This window comes from Camelus ferus, chromosome 3 (genome assembly GCF_009834535.1).
Source record: "Camelus ferus isolate YT-003-E chromosome 3, BCGSAC_Cfer_1.0, whole genome shotgun sequence".
Taxonomy (NCBI): Eukaryota; Metazoa; Chordata; class Mammalia; order Artiodactyla; family Camelidae; genus Camelus; species Camelus ferus.
In genome coordinates this window covers 51,781,257-51,808,870 of record NC_045698.1, presented here as the reverse complement: position 1 = coordinate 51,808,870, position 27,614 = coordinate 51,781,257, and the positions used below count along the sequence as shown (strand labels likewise).

At 34.5% G+C, this 27,614-nt stretch overlaps 1 protein-coding gene across 1 annotated transcript in view; it reads left to right on the top strand.

Moving 5' to 3' along the window:
• AP3B1 (adaptor related protein complex 3 subunit beta 1) overlaps positions 1 to 27,614 on the top strand; it is a 220,474-nt gene that overhangs the window by 140,455 nt on the left and 52,405 nt on the right. The window contains exons 20-22 of the mRNA XM_006186723.2: positions 1,268 to 1,415; positions 10,412 to 10,484; positions 18,155 to 18,261. Of these exons, the coding sequence (XP_006186785.1) occupies positions 1,268 to 1,415; positions 10,412 to 10,484; positions 18,155 to 18,261 (328 nt within the window). The remainder of the gene's footprint in view (positions 1 to 1,267; positions 1,416 to 10,411; positions 10,485 to 18,154; positions 18,262 to 27,614) is intronic.

The window sequence follows — 27,614 nt, the reverse complement described above, 5'->3', positions numbered from 1 at the left end:
TAACAATGCGCGCACGCACACACACACACAGCTAGACTTGAGAAAATAAAAAAGACCACAAGGCATCTCTCATCCCCTGAGAGAAGACCTTTTGGCTGTCTTACATGTTATCTCTTCTCCTTTGAGAGCCACCTTCCCTCCCTTCTGCCTGCTTTATTCCTCTTTCTCAACTTATGTGTCTCTTCCTCTAGATGCAATCCCAATCTTGGTCAAGTTTCCTTCAAATGTTCTCATGACACAGTATACTTTATTATTTATTGCTTACCATACTTTGTCACTGCCAGCTTACTTCTCTATATCCTCCAGTGGACTTGTAGACTCTGTAAGGGACATACAAGGAGATCACCTGTATCTTACTAACCATTGTTATTCTTAGCACTTAACATAGTGCCAACACATGGTGGGCAAGCGGCAAATATTTATTAAATGAAAGAGTGAGTGAACAAATTAATGAATAGCATCAGCACTTAGGTTCAATCATTTGCTGTTTCAGAAGCTTATATTTGATTATCTTACATTTTTTAGTAGGACTTAGTACATTGGAAGAATTCTCTCTTGAACTGGTTAACATTTTTTCATATAATATGTTTAAGGGTGACATTTGGGAACATATGTAAATAATTTTCTTGGATATAAAAATCCATACAGTGGATGTCTATTTTAGCAAAAGTGGATGTATAAATATTTAAATTTATTAACGAACACTTAGTATTTTTGAGACAGCACTTTAAAATCAGCCTAAGTATCTTTGAAGTTGTTAATGGTAGCACCTAATCTGTATTCCTGGTAAATCAAACATTTAATTATCAATTATTTTCTACTTATGTGACCATTTAGTGTTACTTTATGACCTTTTGCATTTGAAGTCTGTGTGATGTGGTATACTTGATTTTGAATGGATTCTTACTTATTTGGTTACAGATAATACTGCCTTTATTATTTTATTAATATGTTATAGAATTTTAAAGCTATTTTTATTGTCTTTTTATATACTAGGGAGAAATGATTCTCAGTGAAAAATACTGCTCTAATAAAGACTGACTCAGGCAAAACAGACAAATGGCAACACTTGTCATTTGATTTTTCAGACTGCTTAAACTTTATATAAGGATTAATATTAGGATGTAATATTTATATATACAAGGATTAGTATTTCAAAAGGGTTAATATTTGTATTATTTATATAAGGATTATATAAGGATTTAATATTTCAAAATTTATTATTTATGTAACGATTTCATATTTCAAAATTTATTATTCTGTGTAGTGATTCTGAAGATGTGGATAAGGAAAATGAAAACTCTAAAAGTTCAGATACTTCCAGTGCTGAATCTAGTTCAGTAGAAGACAGCTCTTCAGATTCTGAATCAGAATCAGAGTCTGAAAGTGAATCTGAATCCAGAAAAGTTACTAAGGTAAGAGATAACACATTTGTTATAGCTGAAAGTAAATAGTCTTATAGCCTTCTCCCAATTAAGAAAAAGTATTTCTGAAGATTTGTGTTTTGTTGAAAATAAAGAAACCAGGAAAGGAATTTAACATTGTCACTGACAAGTAAAATAAACACTATCTTCATGCATTTACACCTGTGATTTTATTTTGTTTTTTTAGATTATAGCTTCCTTTATAACTCAGCTCTGCAGAAAAATTAGGAACTGCTTTTAGCCTCACCGTTTCCAACCAGAATTAGAGACTTCAGTGTCATGAGTATGGCTTTTTTTGTTCTTGGCTAGGATGTGACAAGGGAGGCTTTTGCCAAAGAGAAATTAAAGAGAAGTCACAGAAATAGTATTAAGCAAAGGAAAGTAAGTGCACATGCATCCTAAGAAATTGAGACTAATACGCTTTTTAAAAAACATTAGGCATTTGGATAAAAGTATTTTTAAAGGGTTAAAGAGTATATTATTTAATAGTTAATAAAATGCAATAGCCATATATTTAAAAACAAATGCAAGAAACACTCATGTAATAGAATGATAATGCTTTTTGATACAACATTTGTAACACTGAAACTTGTCTACTTAGCAGCAAAAAATAAAGCCATGAATTGGAAAAATGTAGTTACTAATACAAGATTCAGACCTACTACATATCTTCCTGATCTTTAATTGTTATTCCCTTCCTGCAAATGGATCATGGTGATGCTAGGTTTCAAATGCAGTAGTTTTTAATAAATAAATGTATTATTCCATATGTTGAAAATATGGTGACACTTTACCTTTTACTGAATTCAATTTCTTTTTAACCTACTGTTTTTATTTGTTCTAGTAACATGAATTTCTTCAATAAGTCATTTGAGTAGACAAGTATGAAAATAAATTCATCAAAGTAATAATTGCCCTCCCCATCCCAAGATTTATTGTTAAAGAATAAGTATATTTTTTAAAAAAGAATAGGCATATTTAAAAATTGGCTAGTATTTGTCTTACCTTGTTTCAAATATTCTTGCTTGTAGTAAAGCCTATTTCAACTTGAATTTATATTTAAAACTTGTGTCTATATATAGTATATAATCTAAGATTTTTATTTTTCAAAAAAACCACATAAAATCTTAGAGATTTTTAGGATTATTAATCTGGCGTCTTATAAAAACTTGATCACATAGTGAATTTGATATTCTCTTGTTTCCTACTTATAGCACATTACAGAAAAGCTTAAGATATTATTTAAAAAAAAGGAGCTTTAGAAATTGAGAGTAAGTACAACCCAGAATAAGCAATCAGTGTTTTTTAAAAATGACTTAACAAGAAATTAAGGAATGTTGAGTGGGCGAAATTAAAGTGAGTTGTTCTAATGAAGTTTTGTACAAGTTGAAAATTGTAGACTTTAGTGCCTATATAGTATTAGAAGCAGGGCTTTAAGATGCAGCAGAAGGCCACAGAGGTACCCTAGGTCAGAGATGCAATTTGTTTTTTTCTTTGTAATTTTCAATGATCAGATTAGATAGTTGAAAATATTTTACTGTAGAGTATCAGTGCAAAATTTCAAAGTATTGACTCTTGAGAAATGCAGGTTTTACTCACATTGTTGATAATTTTACGTCTGTTTTGCTTATATAACTTATTTTCTCTGTATTATAATGCCTTTCTTATCTGTAACAGGCACTTAGGATTGTTTTAACTCATCATTTGGAATACTGTTCACCTTGGAGCCACCATAATTTTTTTTTCTATTTCTTTCTGAGTGATTTGAAGTATACCATGCAATTACAAGAGTACCAGTTTCCTAATAATAAGCAACTCTGTAATTATAGAAAAGTCCTCCTTGCACCAAGTTTTGTGGCTTCTGCTCTAAATTATGAATAATGAAGGCAGATGGTGGGTGCTTTACCTTAATTTTGCATGACAGTATGTTAGTGCTGAAAATTCATATGCCTGAAATCTGGAGCCCAACTACATCTATACTTTTTCTCTTCCTTTACTTTCATTTGGACAATGTATTTTGGGAATATTGAGCATGAAAATGGGACCTTGTGGCTGCCTTGAATATATGGCTTTGAAAATAGTTCGTTTTATGGTGGTCCTGTGAGATAAGTATAGTGTTCTCCTGATTGGAAGATAATATCTTCATGCTCCAGTTTCCTCATCTATAAAGTAGGAATGCTAATACTGATTCTGCTTCTTTCAAGTACTATTATAAAAAAAATCAAATGTGAAAGATCAATGTAAAGCACTGTAAAAACATAAAACAGCAGGGTTAACATTTTTTAACTTGAACATTGATTTCCTGAGAGACCAACAGTGTTAGAGTTACCGAACACCCGTGCTAAAAGGAACGGAACTTTTTTTTTTTTTTTTCTTTTTGTAACTCTTATGTCTCCTGTTTTCCAACTCTCTTTGTACCATTCAAGTTGGGAATTAACATTCAGGTGTAATCCCTTACCTGCAGCCCATGGTCTCATCCGCTTTCTGCACAAGACTGAGCTGCCTTTCACTCTGAGCATCTCCTGCCTCTCTGCTCTCTAGCACACAGTCTCTATTTACCCTCCTCCTTTTTCCCGAATGTAGCTCTGAATAAGCGATCCCTATCCACTTAGCTGAGATTCTTTCCTTTTGACCTTCTTTTGTTGATAATCACCTCCCTCTGCATCTTCAGTCTCTTTTTCCCTAATTCCTCCTCCGCCAACCAGAACAGTCAAGTCTTCCCTAGCATTTAAAGAGAAGAAGGGAGTGGAAGAGAGAGACAGGATGTGTGAGAGTGAGAGTTTAGAAAAATAATCTAGATATCCTCCACCCAACCTCTTAATCCAATTATTTCTTAGTCTCTTTTAATTTGGTTTTTATTCCTATCACTTCCTGCAGATATTGCTGTCTGAAAAATTAGCCATGATTTTTCTCCAAAACCGGTGGCCTTCTCTTTTTCTATCTGTACAACTCTCCCCTACTACTTGAAACTCTCTGCATCGTTTTTCTTCTGACTTCTTTGACCCTTTAATCTTTTGATTGCCTCACTTTTTACCCCCTTCTGACACCCAGGTGTGAACGTTGCCCCAAAGTTAGTGCTTAGTATACACATTTTTTCAAAACTATTAATTGATGTGAATGAATTTATTTTTAGTCCTTTTTTCCCTCTACATTTTCCTGTTGTGAGACTCACTCATTAACTCTTATAGCTTCAGCTAAAACATTTATGTGAGTTACTTCCATGATTCTATCTCTAACTAAATCCCTACAACTCTAACCTTTCTTTCCAAATTCAAACCAAATTCTTAGACCTCTAAGGAGCTACTGATTTTCCAAACCTAATATAGCCAGAAGACATGATCTCCCATTTGGTACCAGCATTCTTTCTGTGCTCCCAGATATGTAGCCCCATAATTGTCTTTGACTCCTCCCTTTATCCTGTGTGTTTACACAGTTGCCACGTCCTAGAGATTTGTGTCTTATTTCTCATATCTTTTTCTTCTTTTCCAACCACCATTATAGGTCAGCTCTTCATTATCTCGCTCGTAGACCATTGCCTTTGGTCATCCTCGTACACTTCCCCAATGCCAGTCCTTCTATACAGCTCCCGGACTGATGTCAGTGTTACCTGTAATGTTGCCCCATTGTCGTTTGAGTTCAGTCAGCTCCTCAGGCTGGCATGTCCAAACCCAGCTTTACAGTCTTAACCTAACCATTTGTGTTCAATCCCAGTGGACTGCTGTGGTTCTCGTAGCATGCTGTGTGCTTTTCTGTTTCTGTGCCTTTGTTCTTCCTTTTGCATCATTTCTCTTATTATAGAAAATATAAGCTGAGGACTTCTGGTTGAAACTGACTGCATGGAGTGAAAAGTATTACTGACCAGAGAGTGTCACTCATGTGAGTGGTGTAGAGACAGTCAAGAGAACCGCTGTTGAATTGTTTATGTTCCCGAAGTGTTTGTCGTTCAACACCACACTCCATCATAGCCGTGAGACACAGAACTGTAGTGGTACATTCTGGTGTCACATTTGTGTGTCCTCATTTGAAGTCACATATTATCAGTGATGACCAAAGAAAATTATCCTGTTCTTCAGTTGCAGTTATTTTGGTGGGCAAGCATATTTTTATTTGTAGGTGTTCTTTTCTGAAATAGATATAATAAATATTTTTAATTTGATCCATATCCTTTTTATGAAATAATTATTTTGCCCTAAGTACTCTGTAAGAAAATTAGTTTTAATAGTTCCCTATTTTTAGTGTTTTCACATACTTTACACAGTGCTTAGGAAACTTTTTTTTTTACACCAAAGAGTGGAGAGAAAAATTACTAATGTAGGCCACATTAGGCCACAATCAAGAAGAGATTCACATTTATGTCACTTTATCCTATTTTTAACTGGTACAATTAAGTTATATTCTGCTTATAGTTAAAATATTTAATAAATGAAATACTTAAAATATATTTTTTTAAGTTACCAGTGTTTTTTTTCCTTTATGGAACCTAGGCTTCAATGCTTTTATCACCAGCCAGTAAGTTAGCATGTTGTATATACTGTAGTTATTTCTGCTATCACTTTGTCAGTCCCACTGCTCACACCTGAACTGTGATACACCAGTTCTGATTATGTCTTCAGTGCTTGTGCACTAACTGCTGAACATTCAGATTATCTGTGGTTAAAATTATAAAATTTTGTCATGATTAGAATTATGAATAGTTTTATGTATTTTTGTTATGAATATTAACAGCATTTGATTACATAAACTGTATAAAGGCTAATAATCCATCAATGGAAAAAATGTATTTAATATACTTGCACCTAATAACATTTAATATAAAGAGCATTTTCATGTTTGAATCAAAACTGATTAATGTCTATACTAGCTTTGAGAAAAATTGTGCAGTCTGCATATACCTAGCAATGTTTGAGATGCTCCTGTCAGTGGTCTTTATCACAGGTTGTAGGGATCTCACAAAACCTTGCTAATCGCTTTTTGAGAGATACAAAGAAACTAATTAAATCTGTTACGTGCTCTGTGAACCGGTCACTGATTTTGTGACTAGTGTCCAGATATGCCTCAATAAAAGATCTACCATGTGAAAGATTCTTGAGTATAAAGTAAATATGGGATGTAGTGTGAATAGGTCGTGGATAAGAGTGAAAGGAACTATTATGTTCTGATTAGTTTTCTGCCCTATTTGTGAAGTAGGAAACAAGTTTTACTTGTGTTTTTCCAGGTATTTATGACTGTTGCAGTTACATAACTTCTGCAAATGTTATAGAATACTGGTTTTTACTCTGACAATTCCAAGTCTTGCCCTTTCAATTTATGTCTTTCCCAATTTAGTTCATATTTTATATCCTCCAGAACAGAAATATCATTTCACTTCAATTGAGATCTTTAAATCAAAGTGAATGCCATTAAGCAAGCTTTTTTATTGAAGTGGGTATAATCTAATAGAGAAGATTTGTTTAACAGTTTAGACTTCTTTTTTGACTTGTATCGAAGTCTCAATTTACTGCCAGTGTACTTTTGTTTTAAAGCACAATGTAAGTATGAGCCTCAGATTTTTTTAAATCAAATTTGTTAGACGACTTGAAGGCAAGAGAGTCATTAAATTGTCTCTGGTTGGTAATTCTAATGGAAAATATCTCATGCAGATATCCTGCCCTGTGAGGCTAGAAAGAAGCCCTGAATTTTTGTTGATATCAAAGCATAGTATGGGTTTAACAAACTTTCCATACCGTTTATCTTGTTTTATAGTTTTAAATTTGAAACCTCTTTATGACGGTTTCCTCTTAGGAAGCATGTTTAATGCTTGTTGTGTCAGATCTTTTTTTCTACTTGCTTTTTTTAAAAAAATCAGCATGAAAGTGAACATATGTAATAGATTTTTAAAAAGTCTTTACAGATATATTATCACATTTTTTGTTTGTATTATTTCTAGCTTAATAAGTATTTCCAGGATCTTTTATTTATTATTTAAAATGAAATATATTAAATAGAAATCAGCTTTTTAGCCCTGTGGCTTTGTATTCTATTTTTAAAACGTTGATGTGTTGAGGTGTATAATCGAATACCATAGTAACAAAATGGAGATTTGAGGATGATGAATTGATAACCAGGTATTTTTGTAGTGAGATTTTAAGATCGGTTACTGTTGTCCTTATAAAAGTCTAATACAGTCACTCAGCTGTTAAAAACCTAATCCTCTATTTAAAAAAATATACAAAAACAAATTGTCTATCTTTCTGCCTGATCTCTTCTCAAGTACTAACACAATGGAAACAGTGGGTGATCTGTCAATGTGTTTGGTTTGTCAATGATGGTTTTGTATAAATATTGGGAGGGTAAGAAATAAAATTCACACAGTAAAATATGATTTCATCTGCCTTTTCTCTGCAGCTCCATGGCTCATGCTGCGGTGTGAAATTCTCATTTTACACACTTTGCAGGCGGAGCACATGAATTATGCATTGAGCAAGAAAAATCTCCTGCCTCAAGTCCTATATGCATTTACCTAGGTTCTGTCTCTATTACCAAGATGAATTGCAAATGGAGAAATGTTTGATGGAATAGGGCTCTTAACTTCTTTGTTTAGGATTCAGATTTTTATTTTTATAGTAGATTCTTTAAGTATGAAAATGTTTTGAACTTACTATGGATTTTTTAAAATGAAAAATGAAGTATAGTATAAGAGAGGAATGCCAAACACATCACGAGGCTTTTTATAGCTTTGATTCGGTATGCAAGGCTTTTTCAGTTCAGCAGAGATGACCATTATCTGTTGCTAATGTTGTATTTCAGTCACTGGTTATTTGTTGTTCTCAGAAAGTCAATGAAATTCTGTCCTTTTGAGAGCCTTTTTGCTTTTTGTTTTAGGCTTCTAATAAGAGATTATGCCACTTTTCACATGCAGCTCTGTCCCTTGTTGTACGTGACCTGATGTGTATTTAATAGATACTGTTACACACTCTTAGCTGTGAAGTAGAAAATAAGGCATATAGACTCGCCTCCAGCTTTAACTTTGTCTTGATTTGCTAGGTTTCTAATTTTTCAGGTGGGGAGGTTACAGTTCCATAAAGACAGTCATGCACCATTGTAGCTTATAGGAAGCTACACCCATTGTGCTCAGCACAGCATTTTGATAAGTTGCATGGTGATAACCTCTTTCTGTTATATGTTCTTTCTTCACAGGAATGATACTCTAGTTGAGATGACATAATCATTTGGAATCTGTTTTTGTTACTTGCAGCTTTTACATTTCATCTTAGTAAACACTAACATTTATTTATTTTTTCCCAGACCTAAAAAAATGTTATTTATTTCAGGTATGGAGAGAGGGGCAAATATTATTTGTTTTGTTTTTAAATAACTAATGAAAATTAAAACCCATCTAGATGATTTGGAGTTTTCAGTGGCAGAAATAATTATTTTGAGGAAGAAAACTAGTACTGATGTTTTTAGTTAGTGTTTTAATGTATATTATTGTATGATCCTTGAAAATATATTTTATGAGTATCGGCATAAGGGAAAAAACAAGCAAGGCTTAAAATCACTAGAACGTTACCTGACATATTACTTAGTGCATTGCTCTTGTTCATGTATTGCACTGTTGCAAGAGCTCTAACACAATGTAGACTTTAAATGATGGTAATGTACCTTTTGTTTTAGTGATACCTTTCTGTAGTGAGAGGAATACTTCACAAATGTCTGTAGTAATTCCCATTAACAAGAAGATACAAATTCCACTGGTAGGTTACAAGTTATCTGAAGGCAGGGACTTTGTCTTGACTGTGTTACTTCCATTGCTTAGCACAGAATCTGATACCTGTTAAAGATCCTATACATACCTATTGAATGAATGAGTGATTGAATAAATGAACAGAAACACTTTGGCAAAAACTAAATTTTGGCCTTTTATTTGGGAAAGTTTAATGTAAAAATGTATAGATTATAAAGGTTAGTAACCGTGACCCAAATACATCTATTTAACGTCCTCATCTTTGCTGGTTTTTGTTTATACTACTACTCAGTATTACACCTTATTTATTTATTTTTTTTTTAAGATTACACATCTTTTCTGAATCTCTAACCAAACTGTGAATATCTCAGGCTTAGGAATCTAGTCCACGGGCATCCATGTTTCAAAAATATAGTAGATTGAATAAGCAAATCTGAGGTAGAGGAAGCCCTAATTATGTGCAGATATATTTGAAATACTTATTCTCCCCAAAGGAAAAACAAAAGAAAGTGATTTCTTTTCAACCCTAAAGAGCAAGAGCCTAAAAATGTCATTTCTAGGTTTTTGGAGGGGGAGGTGTTAGGGGGAGGCAGTTAGGTTTATTTATTTATCTATCTTTAGCGGAGGTACTGGGGATTGAACCCAGGGCCTCGTGCGTGCTAAGTATGCACTTTACCGCTTTAGCTGTACCCTCCCCCGTCATTTATAGGTTTTAATGAATAGCTCTGGCAAAAGAAGTCTAACGCAACCCAGTGTTGAAACATAAAGTACCTAGTACAATGCCTGTCATAAACTACATCCAGAAAGGCTAATCAGTCACAAGTCTGTTGACAGTTTCAGAGCTAAGCATGTATTGTTTGAGCATTTCTTTTTCCTAAATCAACTTGTTTAAAAATTATTTTTGAGAATGTTCGTACACTTCCTACCGAAGAGCCACATTAGATTTATATGTTATCAAAAATTGTCAGGTTATAAAATCATTACTTACTGTTAAATTTTTTCTGAAAATCCTTTATTACCTCTAAATAAGAAAATATTTAAATATAAAAGTTTGCATGGTGGAGAAGAAATACTGTATGCTAACTGAAATAAAAATTTTGATTCAAAAAAACATTTCACGTAACCATAGAGAAGCTTAATTTGATTTTTTTTTTCTTGGAAGACTAAGCAAAGGAAGAATGTTTGTTTTGAAATGTTAAAGACTACTTCATAGATTTTTTTTAAACTAGAACATTGAGTAAAGGAATTATTTCTTGTTTCACAGGGGAAAGAAAAAAAAACAAAGCAAGATAGAAATCCTCTTACCAAAGATGTTTCCCTTCTAGATCTGGATGATTGTAAGTATTGAAATGTACATTCTCTTCCATGCTTAGTAGTAATAGTTTTTATTTTTATAGTATCTTTCATTTATTTGTCTCAAAATAAATCAACATCTGTTATGAGAGATTTATAGATGAATAGCAAAGATTTTAAAAATCAGTCCAGTTAGTATTTTTTCCCATCCATTCAGCATATCAGTTTTGTATCACCTGAATAAATGTAATTGGTCAAACAAAAGTGCAGCAAATTCATTTTAAGATCTTTTGCTTCAGTAACTTATACTTGCTTTAGTGAATAATTATCCATATCTCACAACTTTCACATTGTTAAATGTTGTTTATGGGGATGGAGACATCTAACTTAGGGAAGCAGGGAGTTAGGAAAGTAATTGGAAATGTAAAGGACACCACCGTCTTCCACTTGCCACACTTGTGGTGGGAGCATAAATGAGTATGCGCCTTTTGGAGAACAGTGTGGCTTCTACCTGTCAGTATTTTACTGCAAAAAATCCTTGTCCCAGCAAATCTACTTCTGAGAACTTAGAATCCTACAAATACACTCACCCTACAAATACATTCACCCAGTGTGCGAAGATGTATATTCATTTCCCTTTAAATTCTCCTGCCTGGTGAGAAAGAAATAGTAGAAGTCACTTTGTTAGTAAGTCGATTTTTCACTAGAGGAAGAGTAACAAGTGGATTGCTGAATATTAAACCACTGTCATTTTGCAGTAGAGTTTTTCCATGCTAGAAGTGAGTTATGTTTTTAGGTTGTCTTACTCTGTCATAGAGCTGTTCTGTTTATGTTGTTTATCTGGCCTGTTTCCAATAGTCATGGCAAATTCTTACTGTAGAGAAATAGTTTTAAATTTCTCTCAAGTATTACTCAGTATTTGAATAATTTTTCACCTGTTGGCAAAGATTTTACAGTTTGCATCATTTTTCACCTCTTGGCTAAGATTTTTAAAACAGCATCCAATACTGTTAAGGTTTGGAGAAACAGGCACCCTACGTGTGTTTCTCATAGGCGTATAACTAGGTGCAGCTTTTTGAGGTCATTTGAGTAATATCTATCAAAACTTAAACTCTGCACACCTTTTGATCTAACAATTCTTTCCAAGGAATTTATCCTACGGATACACTAGCAAATCAGATCTTATTCCATCCTGGTTTTAGACTCTTCAATTTAATGGCTTGCTTTTTTTTTTTAATTCATCAATGGACATTTGTGTTGCTTCCACCTTTTGACTATTGTGAATAGTGCTGCTATGAACATACATGTACATGTATTTGTTTTTGATTCTTTTGGCTATTTACCTAGGAATAGAATTGCTGAATCATTTGGTAATTCTATGTTTAGGTTTTTGAGGAATTACCAAACTGTTTCTACAGCAGCTGAATCATTTCACATTCCCACTAGCAACTCACAAGGGTTCCAGTTTCTCCACCCTCACTAACACTTGTTATTTTTCATTTGTTTTATTATGGGCATCCTATTGGGTTGGAAGTGGTATCTCATTATGGTTTTTATTTCAATTTCCCTGATGTCTGATGACATTGAGCATCTTTTCATGGACTTGTTGGTCATTTGCATGTCTAGTCAAGTTTTGCCCATTTCTTCTTTAATTTTTTTTTATTGAAATATAGTCAGTTTACAATGTGCCAATTTCTAATGTACAGCATAATGTTTTACTCATGTGTATACACACATATATTCCTTTTCATATTCTTTTTCATTTTGGATTACTACAAGATATTGAATATAGTTCCCTATATTCAGTAGAATATACAGTAGAAGCTTGTTGTTTATCTATTTTATATATAATAGTATCTGCAAATCTCAAACTCCCAATTTATCCCTTCCCACCTCTGTCCCCCCTAGTAACTATAAGTCTGTTTCTGTTTTGTAAATAAGTTCATTTGTATCATTTTTTTAGATTTTACATATAAATGATATCATATAGTATTTTTCTTTCTCTTTCTGGCTTACTTTACTTACAATGACAATCTCCAGGTCCATCTGTAAAATTAATGGCTCAATTTTACGCTTAGATTGAAGTCCATATTCCTAGGTTTCTAAGACCTTAGATAATCTGACCCCTGCCTACCTCTTATCTGTACTGTTCCTTTGTATTTCTGAAATATACCAGGCTCATTCCTGCCAGGGGCCTTTGTTCTGCTATTTCTGGTGCTGAGAATTCTTCCACATCTTGTGATGGCAGGCTTTTTCTTACCTTTCAGATCTCAGCTCAAAAGTCACCTTCTCTTACACACCTTCACTAATCACTCTTGATTGTCTTCATGGCACTTTTCACTATCTGAAATTATCTTAATTATTTTTATTACCTGTTTATTGTCTGTCTTGCTCACTGCTATTCCTAGTACCTACAAGAACACTTGGCAGATAGTGGGTACCCAATAAATATTTGTTGAATTAATAAAATGTGTGAAGGTATATACAGAAATTTCATTACAGCATTATTTATGACAGCAAAATCCTAAAACAAACAATACTTGAAACTTTTTTTTCCCCTGTCAATTTAGCAAATATTTGTGGATTGTCTGAGTGCAAGGTCCTTTGCTGGGTGCTGGAATAGATAAATAGAATTTAATCATTCTCTTCCAGAGACTAGAATCTAGTCAGAGGCATAGATGCCTGAAACAGTGACTATTATAGAAGAGATATAAAGTGCAAAGTACAGTGAAAAATGAAGAAGGAGACAAGCTACAATGGCCATGTGGAAGAATCTTAAAGAGTGTTGTGGAAGAAAAGCATTGCTGATAGTGGTTCTGAAAATACCAACTTTGTTACATGCTGCTTATTCACCTACAGTACTTCTCCACTGTCCATGGCAAGCAGTTTGTTGATCAAAAACCTAAAAAGTTGCTGTCCAGTGACTTGAGTCCTCAGCTGTGAGAATTAGATTAACTTTGAAGGAGAGGCAGACACACTCCTTACGTTTTATGTAAAAGGCACATCATAATCCACAGTGATGATTTGTTCATTGCACACTGTGTACCACACAAACTGCAAGCCCTGAATTTATCTGGGTCCTCTTTCAGGAAACATTTATTGAACACTTGCTATGATCTAAGTAGTCTGCTGTGTGCTAGAGATTCTAAAGAGAGACAGTATTATCCCTACCCAGGGAACTCTCCAGATGTAACTGGAGAAACAAGTAAGTCAGCAATTAGATTGCCGTATTATAAATGAAATATGAAAGAGATATGCACAGAATGCTGTTAAGTGTTGGGGTACCTAGCCCACCTAGCAGTACCAGGATGTAACAGCTGAGCTGAATATAAGTAAGAATTAGGCAGTTGGAGGAGAAGAGAGTGAGGAGGAGAAAAAGGCACGGAATAGGGAAAGAGCTTGCCACTACCTGAGATAATGGTCGTCTGCCGCTAAGAAAGCAGTATAGTCAGTCACCTTGCATCTGTTGAGGGGATGTTATCAGAAGCACAGGCGTTAATCCTGGTACGGCCTGTCATCTGTTAAGTGAGTTAATTTCTTTGCCTCATTTTATTTATTTGTAAAATGAACAAAGAATGGCTGAAAAATTTCTGCAGATACTCTAGATTATGAAATTATATGACTATGTCATGGGGTCTATAGATAATACATTCGAAAATATTTATGCTAGGAGATGTGTGGCCTAACAATAGATTAGGCTTAGTAGGAGAAATACGCTTTTTTTCCCAGACAGATTTTATATTTCTGGAAGTTAAAGTATCTTTTAGGACCCCCATTCCATGTGGTCTCAACAGGATGGTCATAAAGCAGCAGTTATATTCCAGTGTCCTTTTATAAGAAATGTAAACCTATGTAATTACACTATCAGTACAACTAACTGTGAAGTCTGTTTTAAATTTTTATCAACCAACAGTAATCATGCTTCAGAGAAGCCTTATCATCTGTGACATCATATTGTTGAATAAATTGTGGTAGAGGCAGTAGAGTGGCATGGCCAAGAGGACGATGGAGCTAGACTGAGTTTGAATTCCAGTCCTGTTACTTACTAGCTGTGTAACCTTGGGCAAGTTACTTAATCTCTGTGCTTCAGTTGCTTGATCTATAAAATTGGCATAATAGGAACACTTTTTAGAGTATTAAAAGGATTGAATGAGTTGATCAATGTAAAAACACTTAAAACAGTGCGTGACACATGCTGAGCGTTAGATGAGGGCGAGCTGTGTTAGCAGTGGTGACAATGATGAGGCAGCTGCAGCAAATTACATTTAAAAAGTCAAATAACTTCAGATTAAACCATCAGAGTAAAAGTGTTACTTAGATTTTAAAGTATAACTTTGATCTGAACACTTGTATAATTACTTTGTTAACTATACTTTAATAAAGAAAAAAATGTTTTGTGGAAAGTTTTAAAAAGAAAAAAATGGGTTAGCATTCTGACATTTCCGGTCAGATTCTTTTCGTATGCAAATCCCTTTCCCTCCAGATTGGATCGTACTGAGATACCGCTTTACCGTTTGCTTCTTTCTCTGTTTACCGTACACATTCCTTTTCTTGCCATAAATATTCTTTAACAACTTCATTTTTAATGACTGCATGGTTGTCCTTTATATTGTCGTAATAAATTCTGTTTAACAGGTTTACTGTTGTTGGAAATTAAACGTGTTTCCATTTTTTTGCTATCATAATCAGTGCAGCAATACACATCTTCCTAAGTATATTACTGCATTATATCCATGACTACATCCTTAAGATAAACTCCCAGGAGTAGAATTGCCGGGACAAAGGCTTTAAAGAATTCTGTGGCCTAAAATTGCCTTCCATGAAGTTTGTGCTAACTTGCACAGTATTAATAGGAAAGTGCCAGGTTCCTTTTACCCTTACCAATGCTGGATTTTGTATTTAAAAATACAAATTTGCCAATTTGATAGGTAGAAATGGTATCTCATTTTAATTTGTATGCCCTGTTTTTTTTTTCTTTAGCTACATAGTCATTTTGTTTCTTACACATTTATTAAATGCTTCACCGTAGTCAACTGGCTGCAGAATCCAATTTAGGATAAACCTTCAGTGCCAGCTTTCATCCTGGCAGACCTATAAACAGATGTGTGATCATTTCTTTAATGCCAGAGCCTCTGTCTTCTGAGATGGTACTAAAAGCTAATCTTTTTTTTTTTTTTTTTTTTTTTTTGAGTCAGGCTTCCCTGTGGTGTGAATTTCTTCTCTTTGTCTTTAGCCAAGCCATAGTTGAAGTCAGAGACTCTGTCTTATTCAATTTTTATTTCTTACGTGGGCATTTGATATTTGGATGGATGGATGAATAGACAAACAGATGAACATGCATTTAGAAGCCGTCAAAAAAGTTACATTTGCATGGAGAGGCAACATACTTTGATTCAAATTAGAAGACCAATGTCTTGTCCTCAAGTGGTTCTACCATTCCCTTGTTTTTTGATCTTGGCGAGTCTTCATATCCCTGTGCCTCAGTTTACAATGTCTTTAATATGAATGTCCTTTCTGCCTTCTCACCACCATTATCTTACTTCAGTCCTTTTCACATCATGCCTAACCTATTGTAAATTCTTCCTCTTTGCCAACCCAACTGCTCTTTCTAATTCTTAGTCTGTCTCTTACATTTACCATCAGACTAATCAAACTGCAGTACCATATGTCACATCATTCCTTTTTGGTAAATTCTTAACAGTTCTCTTTGGTGTATAGGATAAACCCAGCCCCCTTAGCTTTACCTTTTCCCACCTCTCAGCCTTTGTTTACATGATCTCATTCAGTAGCTGACCAGCTTCTTCCTTTCCTCTTATTCACATCCTACCCTCACTTAAAACCTGGGCTTCATTAGCTCCTATTCATGAAGCCGTCTCTTAACCACTGTATCCCCATTGATCCTTTTTTTCCCTAATTCCCTGTGACACTTGCTAACTGTACAGTGGTTTTCCGCATAGGTCTGAGGAAGCTGGGGATTCATAGCTTGGCTTCACACTAAGAGCTCACGAAATCGAGTGCCAGGAAGGAACTGCAGGCTCCACTCCCTCCTCCATCCAGTCTCTACTCTGCTTTTTCTATGCATATGTTGAGATCTTATTCAAGATTTCCTTTGAAAATTTTCTTCTTTTGGTAGTATCATTTATGGACTGTATTGTTACTTTTTTTCTTCAAGCATGTATATCTTCTTTTCTCAATTAAATTTTAAGTTACTTGAAGACAGAGACTATATATTGAACTTTGTCTCTCCCTTGCTCTCTCGTTCAAGAAGTATTTATTGCTAATTTTATGAATTAATATTTGTTCTGCCTAACTTACAAGATATTTGTGATGCTAAAGAGAAAAGAGAAAAAGATACTTTGATATGTGATGTCAAATGAAGTAAATGTTGCTTCCTATCTGATAATTGCTTTGGAGTGAGAATTTGTCGGAAGCTAAAACTTTTTCCGCATTTTAATTTATTTCATTCAACAAACAGCTTAGCAGTTTCTAAGCACTAAAATTTAACTCATCAAAGTCTGCTCACACAGACCAGTGGAAATAAAAACATAAAGACACAAATTTGTATTCTGAGAGAAGTACGGTTGTAGAAGTGTGTCCAGGTGTACGTGTGGAACAGAGGAGGCACATGGAAGCTGTGTTTAGGTGAGTCAGGTTGTGCTCTCTGTCTGAGTGGTGTCTTATTGTAGAGGCTGCAAGGTGAGCAAGGCAGAGAAGTACCTTCTAAGAAAAGCAAATAGAATATACAAAGCTCAAAGACATGAGTCAAGATCTTGGAAACTATTAGTAGAGCTAGAACGTAGGACTGGCTGATGAAATTGGAGATAAGCTAGACCTGCTCAATATGGTTGCCACTGGCCACACATACCTATTTAAATTTAAATTAATTAAAATTTAAAATGTAATTGTTTGGTCCTAGTAGCCCCATTTCGAGAGCACATTAGGCATATGTGCTAGTGGCCATCATTTTGGACATTACAGCTAAAGAGCATTCCCATCATCACAGAAAGTTCTGTTGGACAGTGCTGAGCTAGAACAGAGAGGCCTTTGAGCACTTAATTAAGGAGTTGGACTTCTATCTTGTAGGCAATTGTGAGCCTTTGAAGAGTCTTAAGCAAGAGAGCGATGTGATCAGATTTGCATTTATAAAAGATTTTCAAATTAGGGGATATCTGATCTCAAGTACGTAAGAGATTTAAAATCAAACATTTCTATCTAGCACATAGCATTTGCTGACAAAGTATAATTAGAAGGGAATTAGATAGCTGGGCCCCTAAAATTATTACAGTATAGAGTAAAATAGGGAAAGGACTTAAACACCCTTATAAGACATAACTCAACTGGAGAACTCTCTTGAAAGCTATTGTTATTCTTTACATTAGTCAGAAAAAAATTTTCTCTACCTTTTTCTTTCAGTGAAGTTACTGGGTGATTAATGTTAGTGATAATGTTAGGTGATAAAAATTTTCAAAAACTATTACTCAAGATATTTGTATTCTTACTTTGTTATAGGATTTGCCATTATGTTTTGAAAGCTAAGACTAATAACTGCCATGACTTGATAATAACTTGACTAAATCAAGATGTTAAATAGAATTGTCATAGATTTATTAATCAAAGTAGTTTAATTAGATTTACCAGCAAAATAAAAATGTTGCTTTTAGTAATGTGAATTAAATTTTCATGCACATGTGCTAACATGGCCCTTTTCTTACAGTTAACCCAGTATCCACCCCAGTTGTGCTTCCCACACCAGCTCTTTCTCCAAGCTTGATAGCAGATCTTGAAGGTTTAAACTTGTCAACTTCTTCATCAGTCATCAGCGTAAGTAATTTTCAAAATACATTAGTTCAGTTTTCAAATGATGCCATTGCATCTTTCTTACTAAAACGCGAAGGACTGAAGCAGATTTTTAGTCTTGAAGAGTTCTTCCTCTAACACATCCAGATCTGACCTTTTAATTTTATAAATATTTTTTTAATTTGCTCTATCCAAACCATTATTGTCTCAATTTACTTCTTCTTGTTATCCACATTTACTTCGCATGTGTACATTTTTCTCTGGTACTGTTATATATCTCTGACATACAAGGGTTCTTTGCCCCACTGAGTTAGTTTATATACATAAATTCTGCCATAAAGAATTGCTGTCTCCATTAATAGATTTTCATTCCCATAATCATTCTGTTCCTACTACACTGTTTTTGGCTACTAAAAATTCCTGACTGTTTTCATTTGAAAATTCAAGATTGTATTTCTCTTTACATTATCTTCATACATTAATTTACATGCTTTGCTGTCTGTAAAATTTTTTTATGTTATTTATGGGGTATGACTTGCAGTGAGGCAGGAGGCTTGCCTATCTCAAAATAATGCCAAAACCATCAGTCTGTCACAGCATCTGAAACTGCAATAACTTTTTCTGTGTTAGCATGTTATAGCCACTAACCTTTCACTCTAAGTCAAGCACACTGCCTAAGATGTATAATCTGTTGATATGGTTGACCTCCTATTAATTTGTTGTCGGAATCTGACAAGGAGATAGAACAGTAAGTTCTGATGAGCACATAGGTAGCTTGAATGGATCTGGTGTATCAGTGGTTCCCAGGACTGGCAGGGCACTGCAGGGTGCATGTTCAGTGATCTGAGCTGCTGGGGAGCATAGAGCTTCTTCTGCCAAGAGGTGGGAAAGTTTAAACTACCTAATTCTTATACAGTGTTACAAAAATTCCCCCTCCGAAGCAAATGTGATATCAGGGCTGTGCAACAAAATACTTAGAAGAGCTACATGCATTTCTGTTCAACTTTGGTCAGCCCAGTTAGAAAGTATAGGTGAAAACTCAAGCTTACAATGCTGTAGAATGTGATTATCTCTTAATCACTCAGAAATGAGTAAGAACAGTATTTAGGATTTTAGTTTGTCCTTCTTGTTGCTGAAAGGAAAAGACACATTAAAAGAGATGGAGGAAAGCAATGAAAATAATCAGTTAATTCATTTACTTAAATAATAAATATTTACTGAGCATTTGGGGTAGGCTGTAAAGAGAAAGCAGTAATCAAAAAAATCTGTAGTGAAGCTGTTAGTCCTTGAGGGGGAAGGAAGGGAAAAAAAAACAAACTTGGGAGGCAGTAAGGTAGAGGTGAATAACTTGGGTTCTGGTATCAGATGACCAGAGTGCAGATCCCTGCTTTGCCACTTTACTAGCTTTGGGCAAATTGGTAAATAACTTTTCTGCATCTCAGTTTCCGATGAAGATAATATCTACCCCATAGGAATCTTGCGAGATTAATGAGATAATAAATGTGAAGCTCTCACAACAGTGACTGGCACATTGTGATCACTCAATAAGCATTAACTGATATTTTCGGAAGTGCTATGATACGTGATAATGGACCCCGAGTAGACTCTTAGACTTTATTAGCTTTAAGAAGAATGCAGATGAGATTAGAAAAGCTTGTAGTAAATTTTCATTCATCACAACGTAATTGAAGGACTCACCCTTTTATACTAAAGAAAATATTTATTGGGATGGTCTCTTCAAAGGAAAAGAAAAACACCCCACCCAAAGAGTATGCAAAAAAAAAAAAAAAGACTCCACGTGAAGCAGAATCACGACACTCATCCCCAAGGGCTAACAAAATCATCAAACTAGTAGTAGTCAGAATGGCAACCAGAAGTTCACCAGCAACTGTTGAACAAAGGAAAGGACTGGAACTTTAAACAAAGAAAAAACTGGAACTTTGAAAAGTTGAACCTATAGAAATAAGTCGAATATTCTGGTGAAGGATGGCGTGGCTCCTAATCTCGACCTCCAGCCCTCAAAATGGTACTTTGAAAAAATGAGTCAACCACAGTGTAAGTTTCCTCATTATGTGTACGAATTTAGAAAGAAGTAGACTAAAGATGTCAGAGGAAATAATCAAAGAAAAGTCCTCAAAAATTACCCCCCCCCCAATAATGGTACGGGACCTCAACAAACATAGGGGCCTTTCAGGTCCTAAAATGAAATTCATAGATAAGGGTACATCTGTGATTTAAAAATTGGCATGTTGCCCTAATTCAATAGAAAGAAGAAATAAAGGTGACCTATAATAAATAGTTACATTAATATCTAAATACTTGACCATGCCTACTATAGCAGAAGTGTAATAAAGTAGTTAGGTGATGCTGGCAGTCATGTAAAACCACCACTAATGTGGCAGCTATAAATGCAGGCTGATAGAAGTGTACTGTATTAACCACTCAGACACTGTAGGTTGTGGTGTAACATAATTTCCTGAAACATTGAACAGTTTCTCTGGTAGTTATTCCTAGAAACTGAGTACATTAAAACCTTGCACCCACCCCACAAAAACTACTTTGTACTGATATGTTAAGTGTTCTAGGATCAGGTAATTTTACACAAGTTTTCACTGCATGAATGTCCATCAGGACATTTTGAAAGTTGTGAGGAATATGGTATAATCTTTCCTGAATGCATCTGCCCTGTTCATTGCGGGGCATGTAGCACCCCTGGCCTTCACGCACTACAGCTGGTAGCATCCTTTACTGACCCTCCCCCGAGTCATGTGCCAACTGCAAACATTTGAGCAGCTTCACGTAGCAGTTAAAAGCACGCACTCTAGAGCCAGACAGCCTGCATTCAGATCAGAGCTCTGCCACTTTACATAAAGGAGTTACCTCGGTCATCTTATGTCTTGGTGCCTTGGATTTTTTCATCTATGAAATAAAAATGATAATGTTACCTAGCTCATAGGATTGTTAGCATTAAATGAGTTAACATATATGAAATGCTATAACAATACCTGATACGTATTAAACACTAGATAGTTCCTGATGTTATTTTTTATTACATTATTATTACAGCTTTGTAAGAGGAAGACAGTATTACCCAAGAAAATTTTGTTATTTTTCTCTGTAAAGGCTACACAAAGATATTCTCAAATGTGAAAATAACTATTAGTCCTTTTTTAAAAAAAAAAGGGACACTGCTCAGTATTGAAACCAATTAAAGGATGATTTGAAAATAAGAGAATCAGTATCAATGGGAATTACAGTGACAGAATTGAGTGTAAATGACTAAATTAAAATAATATAAGAAACTGAGACTACTACTGTAGGTGAGGAGAGGAAAGGATGAAGGGATGCACGTTTCCCATTTTGTTTTCCCATAGTAGGAAATGAATCAGTAATACGCAAAACTGAAATGGCTTTTGTTTCTGTTTTTTAATGAGGCTCAAACCTCTTAATGGTTTGTGTTTATCACAGAACATTTATCTGAAGTTTTGGAGGGATTTTTTCAAGATTTATTTTAGTTTCTTGTTCTTCAGTTAAAGTAAGATTATAATCCTATTCTGTAGGAAAATTGGTCTGTTTCTCTGTGTGTCTTTGTATTCATCCATGCTTACCAAGCTGTTAATCATGGTTAACAGTAGTTATTTTTGGTAATAGGATTTTTGGATGACTTGTTGCTCACTTTTTTATACTTTTCTACAATGTTTAACTGTTTTAAAATAAATGCTGCTGAACTTTTTTTAAACAATAAAATTATTACTGCAAAAATGAGCAGAAATACAAAACAGGCAAATTAACTTACAGTATTAGATGTCAGAATAGTGATCCTCTCTAGGAGAGTTAGTGATTGAAAAGGAGCACAGAGGAGCTTCTGGGCTGCTGATAGTTTTCTGTATTTTGAACTAGATAATGGTACATGGGTAAACTCAGTTTATGAAAAAAATCATTGAGCTTCACACTTAGGATGTGTTTATTTTTCTGTATGTATATTATACTTCAGTAAGACTTTTTTTCAGTGGATAAAAGATATAAACAATTATAAAAGGAAATACAGATAATAGATACATGAAAAACTGTTCAGTGGTGGTATGAGTAAATGCAAGTTAAAAGGACCATTTTGCCTGTGACATTAGCAAAAATTATGAAAACCAATGTCTACTATTGGTGAGGGACACAGTGAAACAGGTATTATATGCTGCTCCACTGATGACAGTGTAAATTAGGACATCATTCTGATTGACAATTTGGCCATGTATGTATAGAGTCATCAAAATATACATACTCTTTGACCCAGTAATCTCAGGTTTAGATTCTTCTTCTAAGGAAGTAATTAGAAATACAAAGATTTATGTGCATGGTTGTTTATGACCACAGTGTCTAGTGATAGAAGAATGATGGCTACGTAAACTGTGGCAGAGTCAAATCAAAGAGTGTTGTGTAGTCTTTAATTTGTTTTTATTGGATACTTGAATGAGATGAAAATGTGATATAATATGAAGTGATAAAACAATACAAAATATTACATATATTATCCCAATTTTATAAAATTGTACACTCATACTATGTTTTTAATATAAGGAAAATGAAAGACTAAAAGAAAGTGCATTATAATGTTAACAGGTTTTCTGAGTGATGAAATTATGGATGATTTATATTTTTCTTCTTTTTATTTTTCAGTATTTTCCAGAGTTTCTCTAATCAAAGTATACTATATTATCCAGAAGGCAGTCATTTTTTAATAGACAGGTTATGTATGTATATGAATGACTAGAATTCCTTTTTATTGACTTCTAGCGTCTAATATCTGTCTTTGTGAATGAACACTATTAATTAGTTGAGTGATATTGAGCAACTCATTTGGTTTTCTCAACTCTAAAATGATGGCAAAGTAGATCCCTATGTTTCCTTTTAACTCTAATATTCTGTGAATCTATGAAATTTTGAAGCAATGAAATTAGTTATGCTGGGATGATTTGAAGAAGTTATGAAAATAATTAGATGAAACATTTTTTAGCTTATTTGATGACTTCCATTTCATAGATGATTTTTATTTATTTCAGTCGATTATTAAGTTTGTTTTCTTTACATTTGGTAGAGTATGGGTAGGTTTTATTTTTTGAAATTACAAAAATATTTACAGTGAAGCTCCAAGAACAGTTTCACACTAAATATTTTTCAAATGAAAATTTTCACTATTTGGTTTTACCCTTTGAATTATATATTCAGAATACAGAGATTTTTAAACATAATTTCTAATAAATATTATCATTGTAAGGAAAGCCCTTATTTTTTTCAAATTGTGTGATTAAGATTATGTATAAGTACAGTATTTATTTCAGTCTTCCATGAGATTAGTTGGCAGTTGGCCAACAGGTGGCTAAAAATGAAGAAACATTTTTGTTCCCACTGTAGTATTTTAGTGAACAAAATTAATTTTCAGTGAATTCCTTTTACTAGATTATTGTTAGACTAAGAGTTTCAAATTGTTACACATCAAACCCCTGGAAGGCAGAACAGCAGTCCTCAGAATATTAGGCTTCTGGAGGGGTTAGAAAAGAGGAGGGGGAGAAAATCTGCATATAAGGATAAATGTGAAATAAGGATAAATGTGTTCACTTCTGATGTTAGAAATGTTGGAGTACTGGAGAAACAGTGGTTTAATGTGGCTCTAGGTTAGCACATGCAGGTTGGACTAACCAAGGCTGATGCTAGACAAGTAGGCTAGTGACATACTGTCATGAGGAACTCTAGAAATGATTCCTTTTTCATGTGTCGGTACATATAGAAAAAGTGGTAATATTTGTGGTATTTGCAGTGGTTGCTCTGGTGTAAACAGAGATGCTGCAGGAGGTTGAGACACTCAGCCAAGGAGCTCGAGTCACAGGGGCCACCTGACTTTCCTGAGGCTAATGGAAGAGGCAGGTGCACGGCACACCTCTGACTTGTTTGTGGTACTTTAGTGAGAAAGCCCGGACTTAGCTGCCCTAATGTAACCAATTTGATCCTCGTGGATCACAAACCCCAAGAAGAATTTAATTTAGGAAGATGCAGGAAGGTTCTTTAAGAAAAGCAATCATTATGGAGTAGAGCAGTAATATATTGAGGAATAGTAAGTAATTCCAAGAACAGTCCATGAAAAAGAAACTAGAGTTGCAAAAAGGAAACTCCAGTTTGATACAATGTGCTTCTTGGACTTAACCATACTTGATGTTAGGGCACAGTCCTCCAGACTGCTAAGTCTGTCCAAGGCTGCTGAGGCCAGCTACAAGTTTAGAGATTACCTAAAACCACTCAAGTCTGATCACTCACTGGATCACTCACAGAACTCAAAGCACTATACTTAGGATTACGGTTTTAGTATAGCCGTAAGATGCAAATTAAAATCAACCAAAGAAAGAGACGTATGGAGGAGATTCTGATTGGCTTCCAAACTCAAAGCTTCCATGGTACCCTACTGGCATCTAAGTTAGCAGTATGCACGAGAGTGTTGTCAGCCAGGAAAGCTCACCAAGCTTAGATGTCCAGAATTTTTATTGAGGCTTTACTACATAGGTACTGTTGACTGAATTACTGCCACATGGTTGATCTCACTCTCCAGCCCTTTCCTCCAGGTCAGGCTGATATCAGTGTCCCAGGGCCCCAACCCTCTAAGCACATGGTTGATCTTTCTGGTGTGGCCAGCTTCCATCCTGAGATATTTGCTTAGCAAAGCTATCTAGGGGCCCGCCATGAATCACTGTTAGCTGAAACACCCTAAGGAATAAATAAAGCCTCACAACGTCAGAGTAAAGACAGTGGCAACAGCAGCATTAAACTAAGGTCTGTGCAGATTATTATGGGTAGCCAGCATGGAATGTTCTATGACCAGCAAAAAAAGGTGGTAATAAGTTTGTCATTATGATCAAGAAGCCACTTAACTAAGACCCCTACACCTTCAGGGATTTACAGACTGAAGGGTAGGAAGAAGGAAGCCCATGTGTAAATGCACTTGAATTTGGGCAGGCAGAGTGAGGCAAGGAAAAGGCATTTTTTAATATGCAAACCAGATTTACCATCTGAAGTACGTGTTTATCATTAGTTTTTTGAAGCTTCTTATCTAAGGAATATGGAAACTCGCTAGCAAGTAGCCTTAAAGCTTTTGCTGTTGACAAAGATTGACAACTAATGAAGTTAGAACTATCCATGATTAGGAAGGAGGTCCTGACCCTGTTTGTGTTATAGGAAATTAATCGGAAAATCAACAGTTTCTGTCACACCTGCTTTTGGCACAAGAGGTTACTCTGTCAGTTTTAAGACAATATGAAGAAAAAACAAACCATAATTCATGAAGCAAAGTCTGATTTTCTCAGTCTGAAATTTACTAAAATAGTATTTGGGATTATTGGGATAATTGTGCATCATAGTGATGGACAGTTGTAATTGAATTTGATTTCCATTTCTCTCAAGTGGCTTTTATCTTTTTAATTGATACTAGGCTAGGGCATTTTGGTTTTGTTTTCCAGTCTGCTTGTCTTCTACTGCCAGAGAACCAGTTTTCTTCTAGTTTGTCTACAAGGACAGATTGCTTTGAGAGTTTTTGTTAAAACAAGTGTTTTACTAAATCATGTGCCGGAAGGTTCATGAATATGTAATCTGATTCCCAAAACAAATGATAATATGTCTGTGATAAAGATTGTTTTCTAATACGGAGGAAGAACTATATTATTTTTTTAATATGTATTTTTTACAGTTTAAAAACTTAAAGTATATTCAAGCCTCAGGCTAAGAAACAATTCCAACTAAGTTCAAATTTCCTTGAGTATAGAGGAGGAAGAAATTATAAGTTAAAATTAAAAATAATTTTGTCATTTTAAATTTGGGAAAAATCCTGTATTTGTTCTGATGAAAATGTCAGTAGTCATGGAACTGTGGTAAAAATAATGAAAAATCACTGGCCTGGGTCTGCTTAAATTGAAAACATTTTTTAATTAAAGTTTGACAGTATTTTGTGCTTCCATTGCCCAGCCATGTCCCATCTTACTCTTTTATTCAATTCTCCCCTGCGTATGAGTTGCTTTAATTTTTAAATTAAACTTTAAGGTATGCCCTGCTACTGCTTCATCTTTTCATTTCTGTACTACTTAGAGGACTCGTGGTTACTAACAGACCATTATCATCTCTCCCTTTCCTAGATTATGAAAAGGAGCTACTTTTTAAAAAGAGATTGTTATTAATTTTTAGTTGTGAGGTTTTCATTGCAAAAATATTTCTTATTTGGCTTAATCAACTATATGCCAATCTAAGTCCTAACTGGGAGATGGTAGTCATGATACTTTGTTATTATAATAAAAATTCTCCACAATGGAAAATCCACTGTATCAGATGCTAATTATAGTTAACTAGTAATTATTATGGCAAAAAGAAGGTCACTGCCAAAGCAAAGCAAATATGTGTGTAAACTTGTAAGAAATGGGAAGATGAAAGAGGTCATGGTAAAGAAAGCCTGGCCTTTTGTGGTGAGTAGTTCTCTCCCTTGCTGTGGGTTTCCTCTTCAGAGCGGAAGCAATTCCTTTGAGACTTCTTTCCCAAGATGATGGTTTTTAGCTTTTATTTATTATAATTAAATGTATGACAGTAGGAAATAAGAGGTTTTTAAAATAACATTTGTTGAAAAAAGATTTAATCTTTTCTGTTAATTTTGTCCTCCACGTCCGAAGCTGATTGAACGTTGTGTTACCACCAACTATGATGTTGCATGTTTTGTTGCTTGTGTCGAATTTTGATGTTTGCAGTGAAAAATAGTTCTTAAGCTTTAAGATATATTAGATTATTATGCACTGGCCAATCATTTATTAATTATTACTTAATCATACATCAGTCAAGTTAACTTCTCTTACCTCTATTCCTCTTTTAAAAAGCTTACCAGAAATTTTCTGAACACAGGACAAGGCATGTATGGAAAATTGATTTTTCCATTCCATTAAGTATTATTTTAACATGAGAAACCTGACCTAAACATGGAAAAATGTTATTGTGCTACTTAGAAAAACTTTGTTTCTCTTCAAAGGAAAAGAAAATGAATTTAGCTGTAGGGCACATGCCCAACTAACACTAAGAAATTAATTTATTACCAGAGAGAGGAGAACATGGAATAAAAATAGATGCGTACAGTGTATGACCCTAATATCAAAGAAAAGTAAAAGCCACTTATCTTGGACTGTATCAGACACACTATTATTCAAATCATTCAGGAATGTAATTACAGGCTGCTTTTATAGGCCTATCAGTAAGGGTTATTTCTCTACATTTGCAGCTGTTCCACATTACTGAATATATAAATACCTCCCCCAAATGCTAAATTATTACTGAAGATCTACTATATACTTCTGCTGAAAAACAAAAAC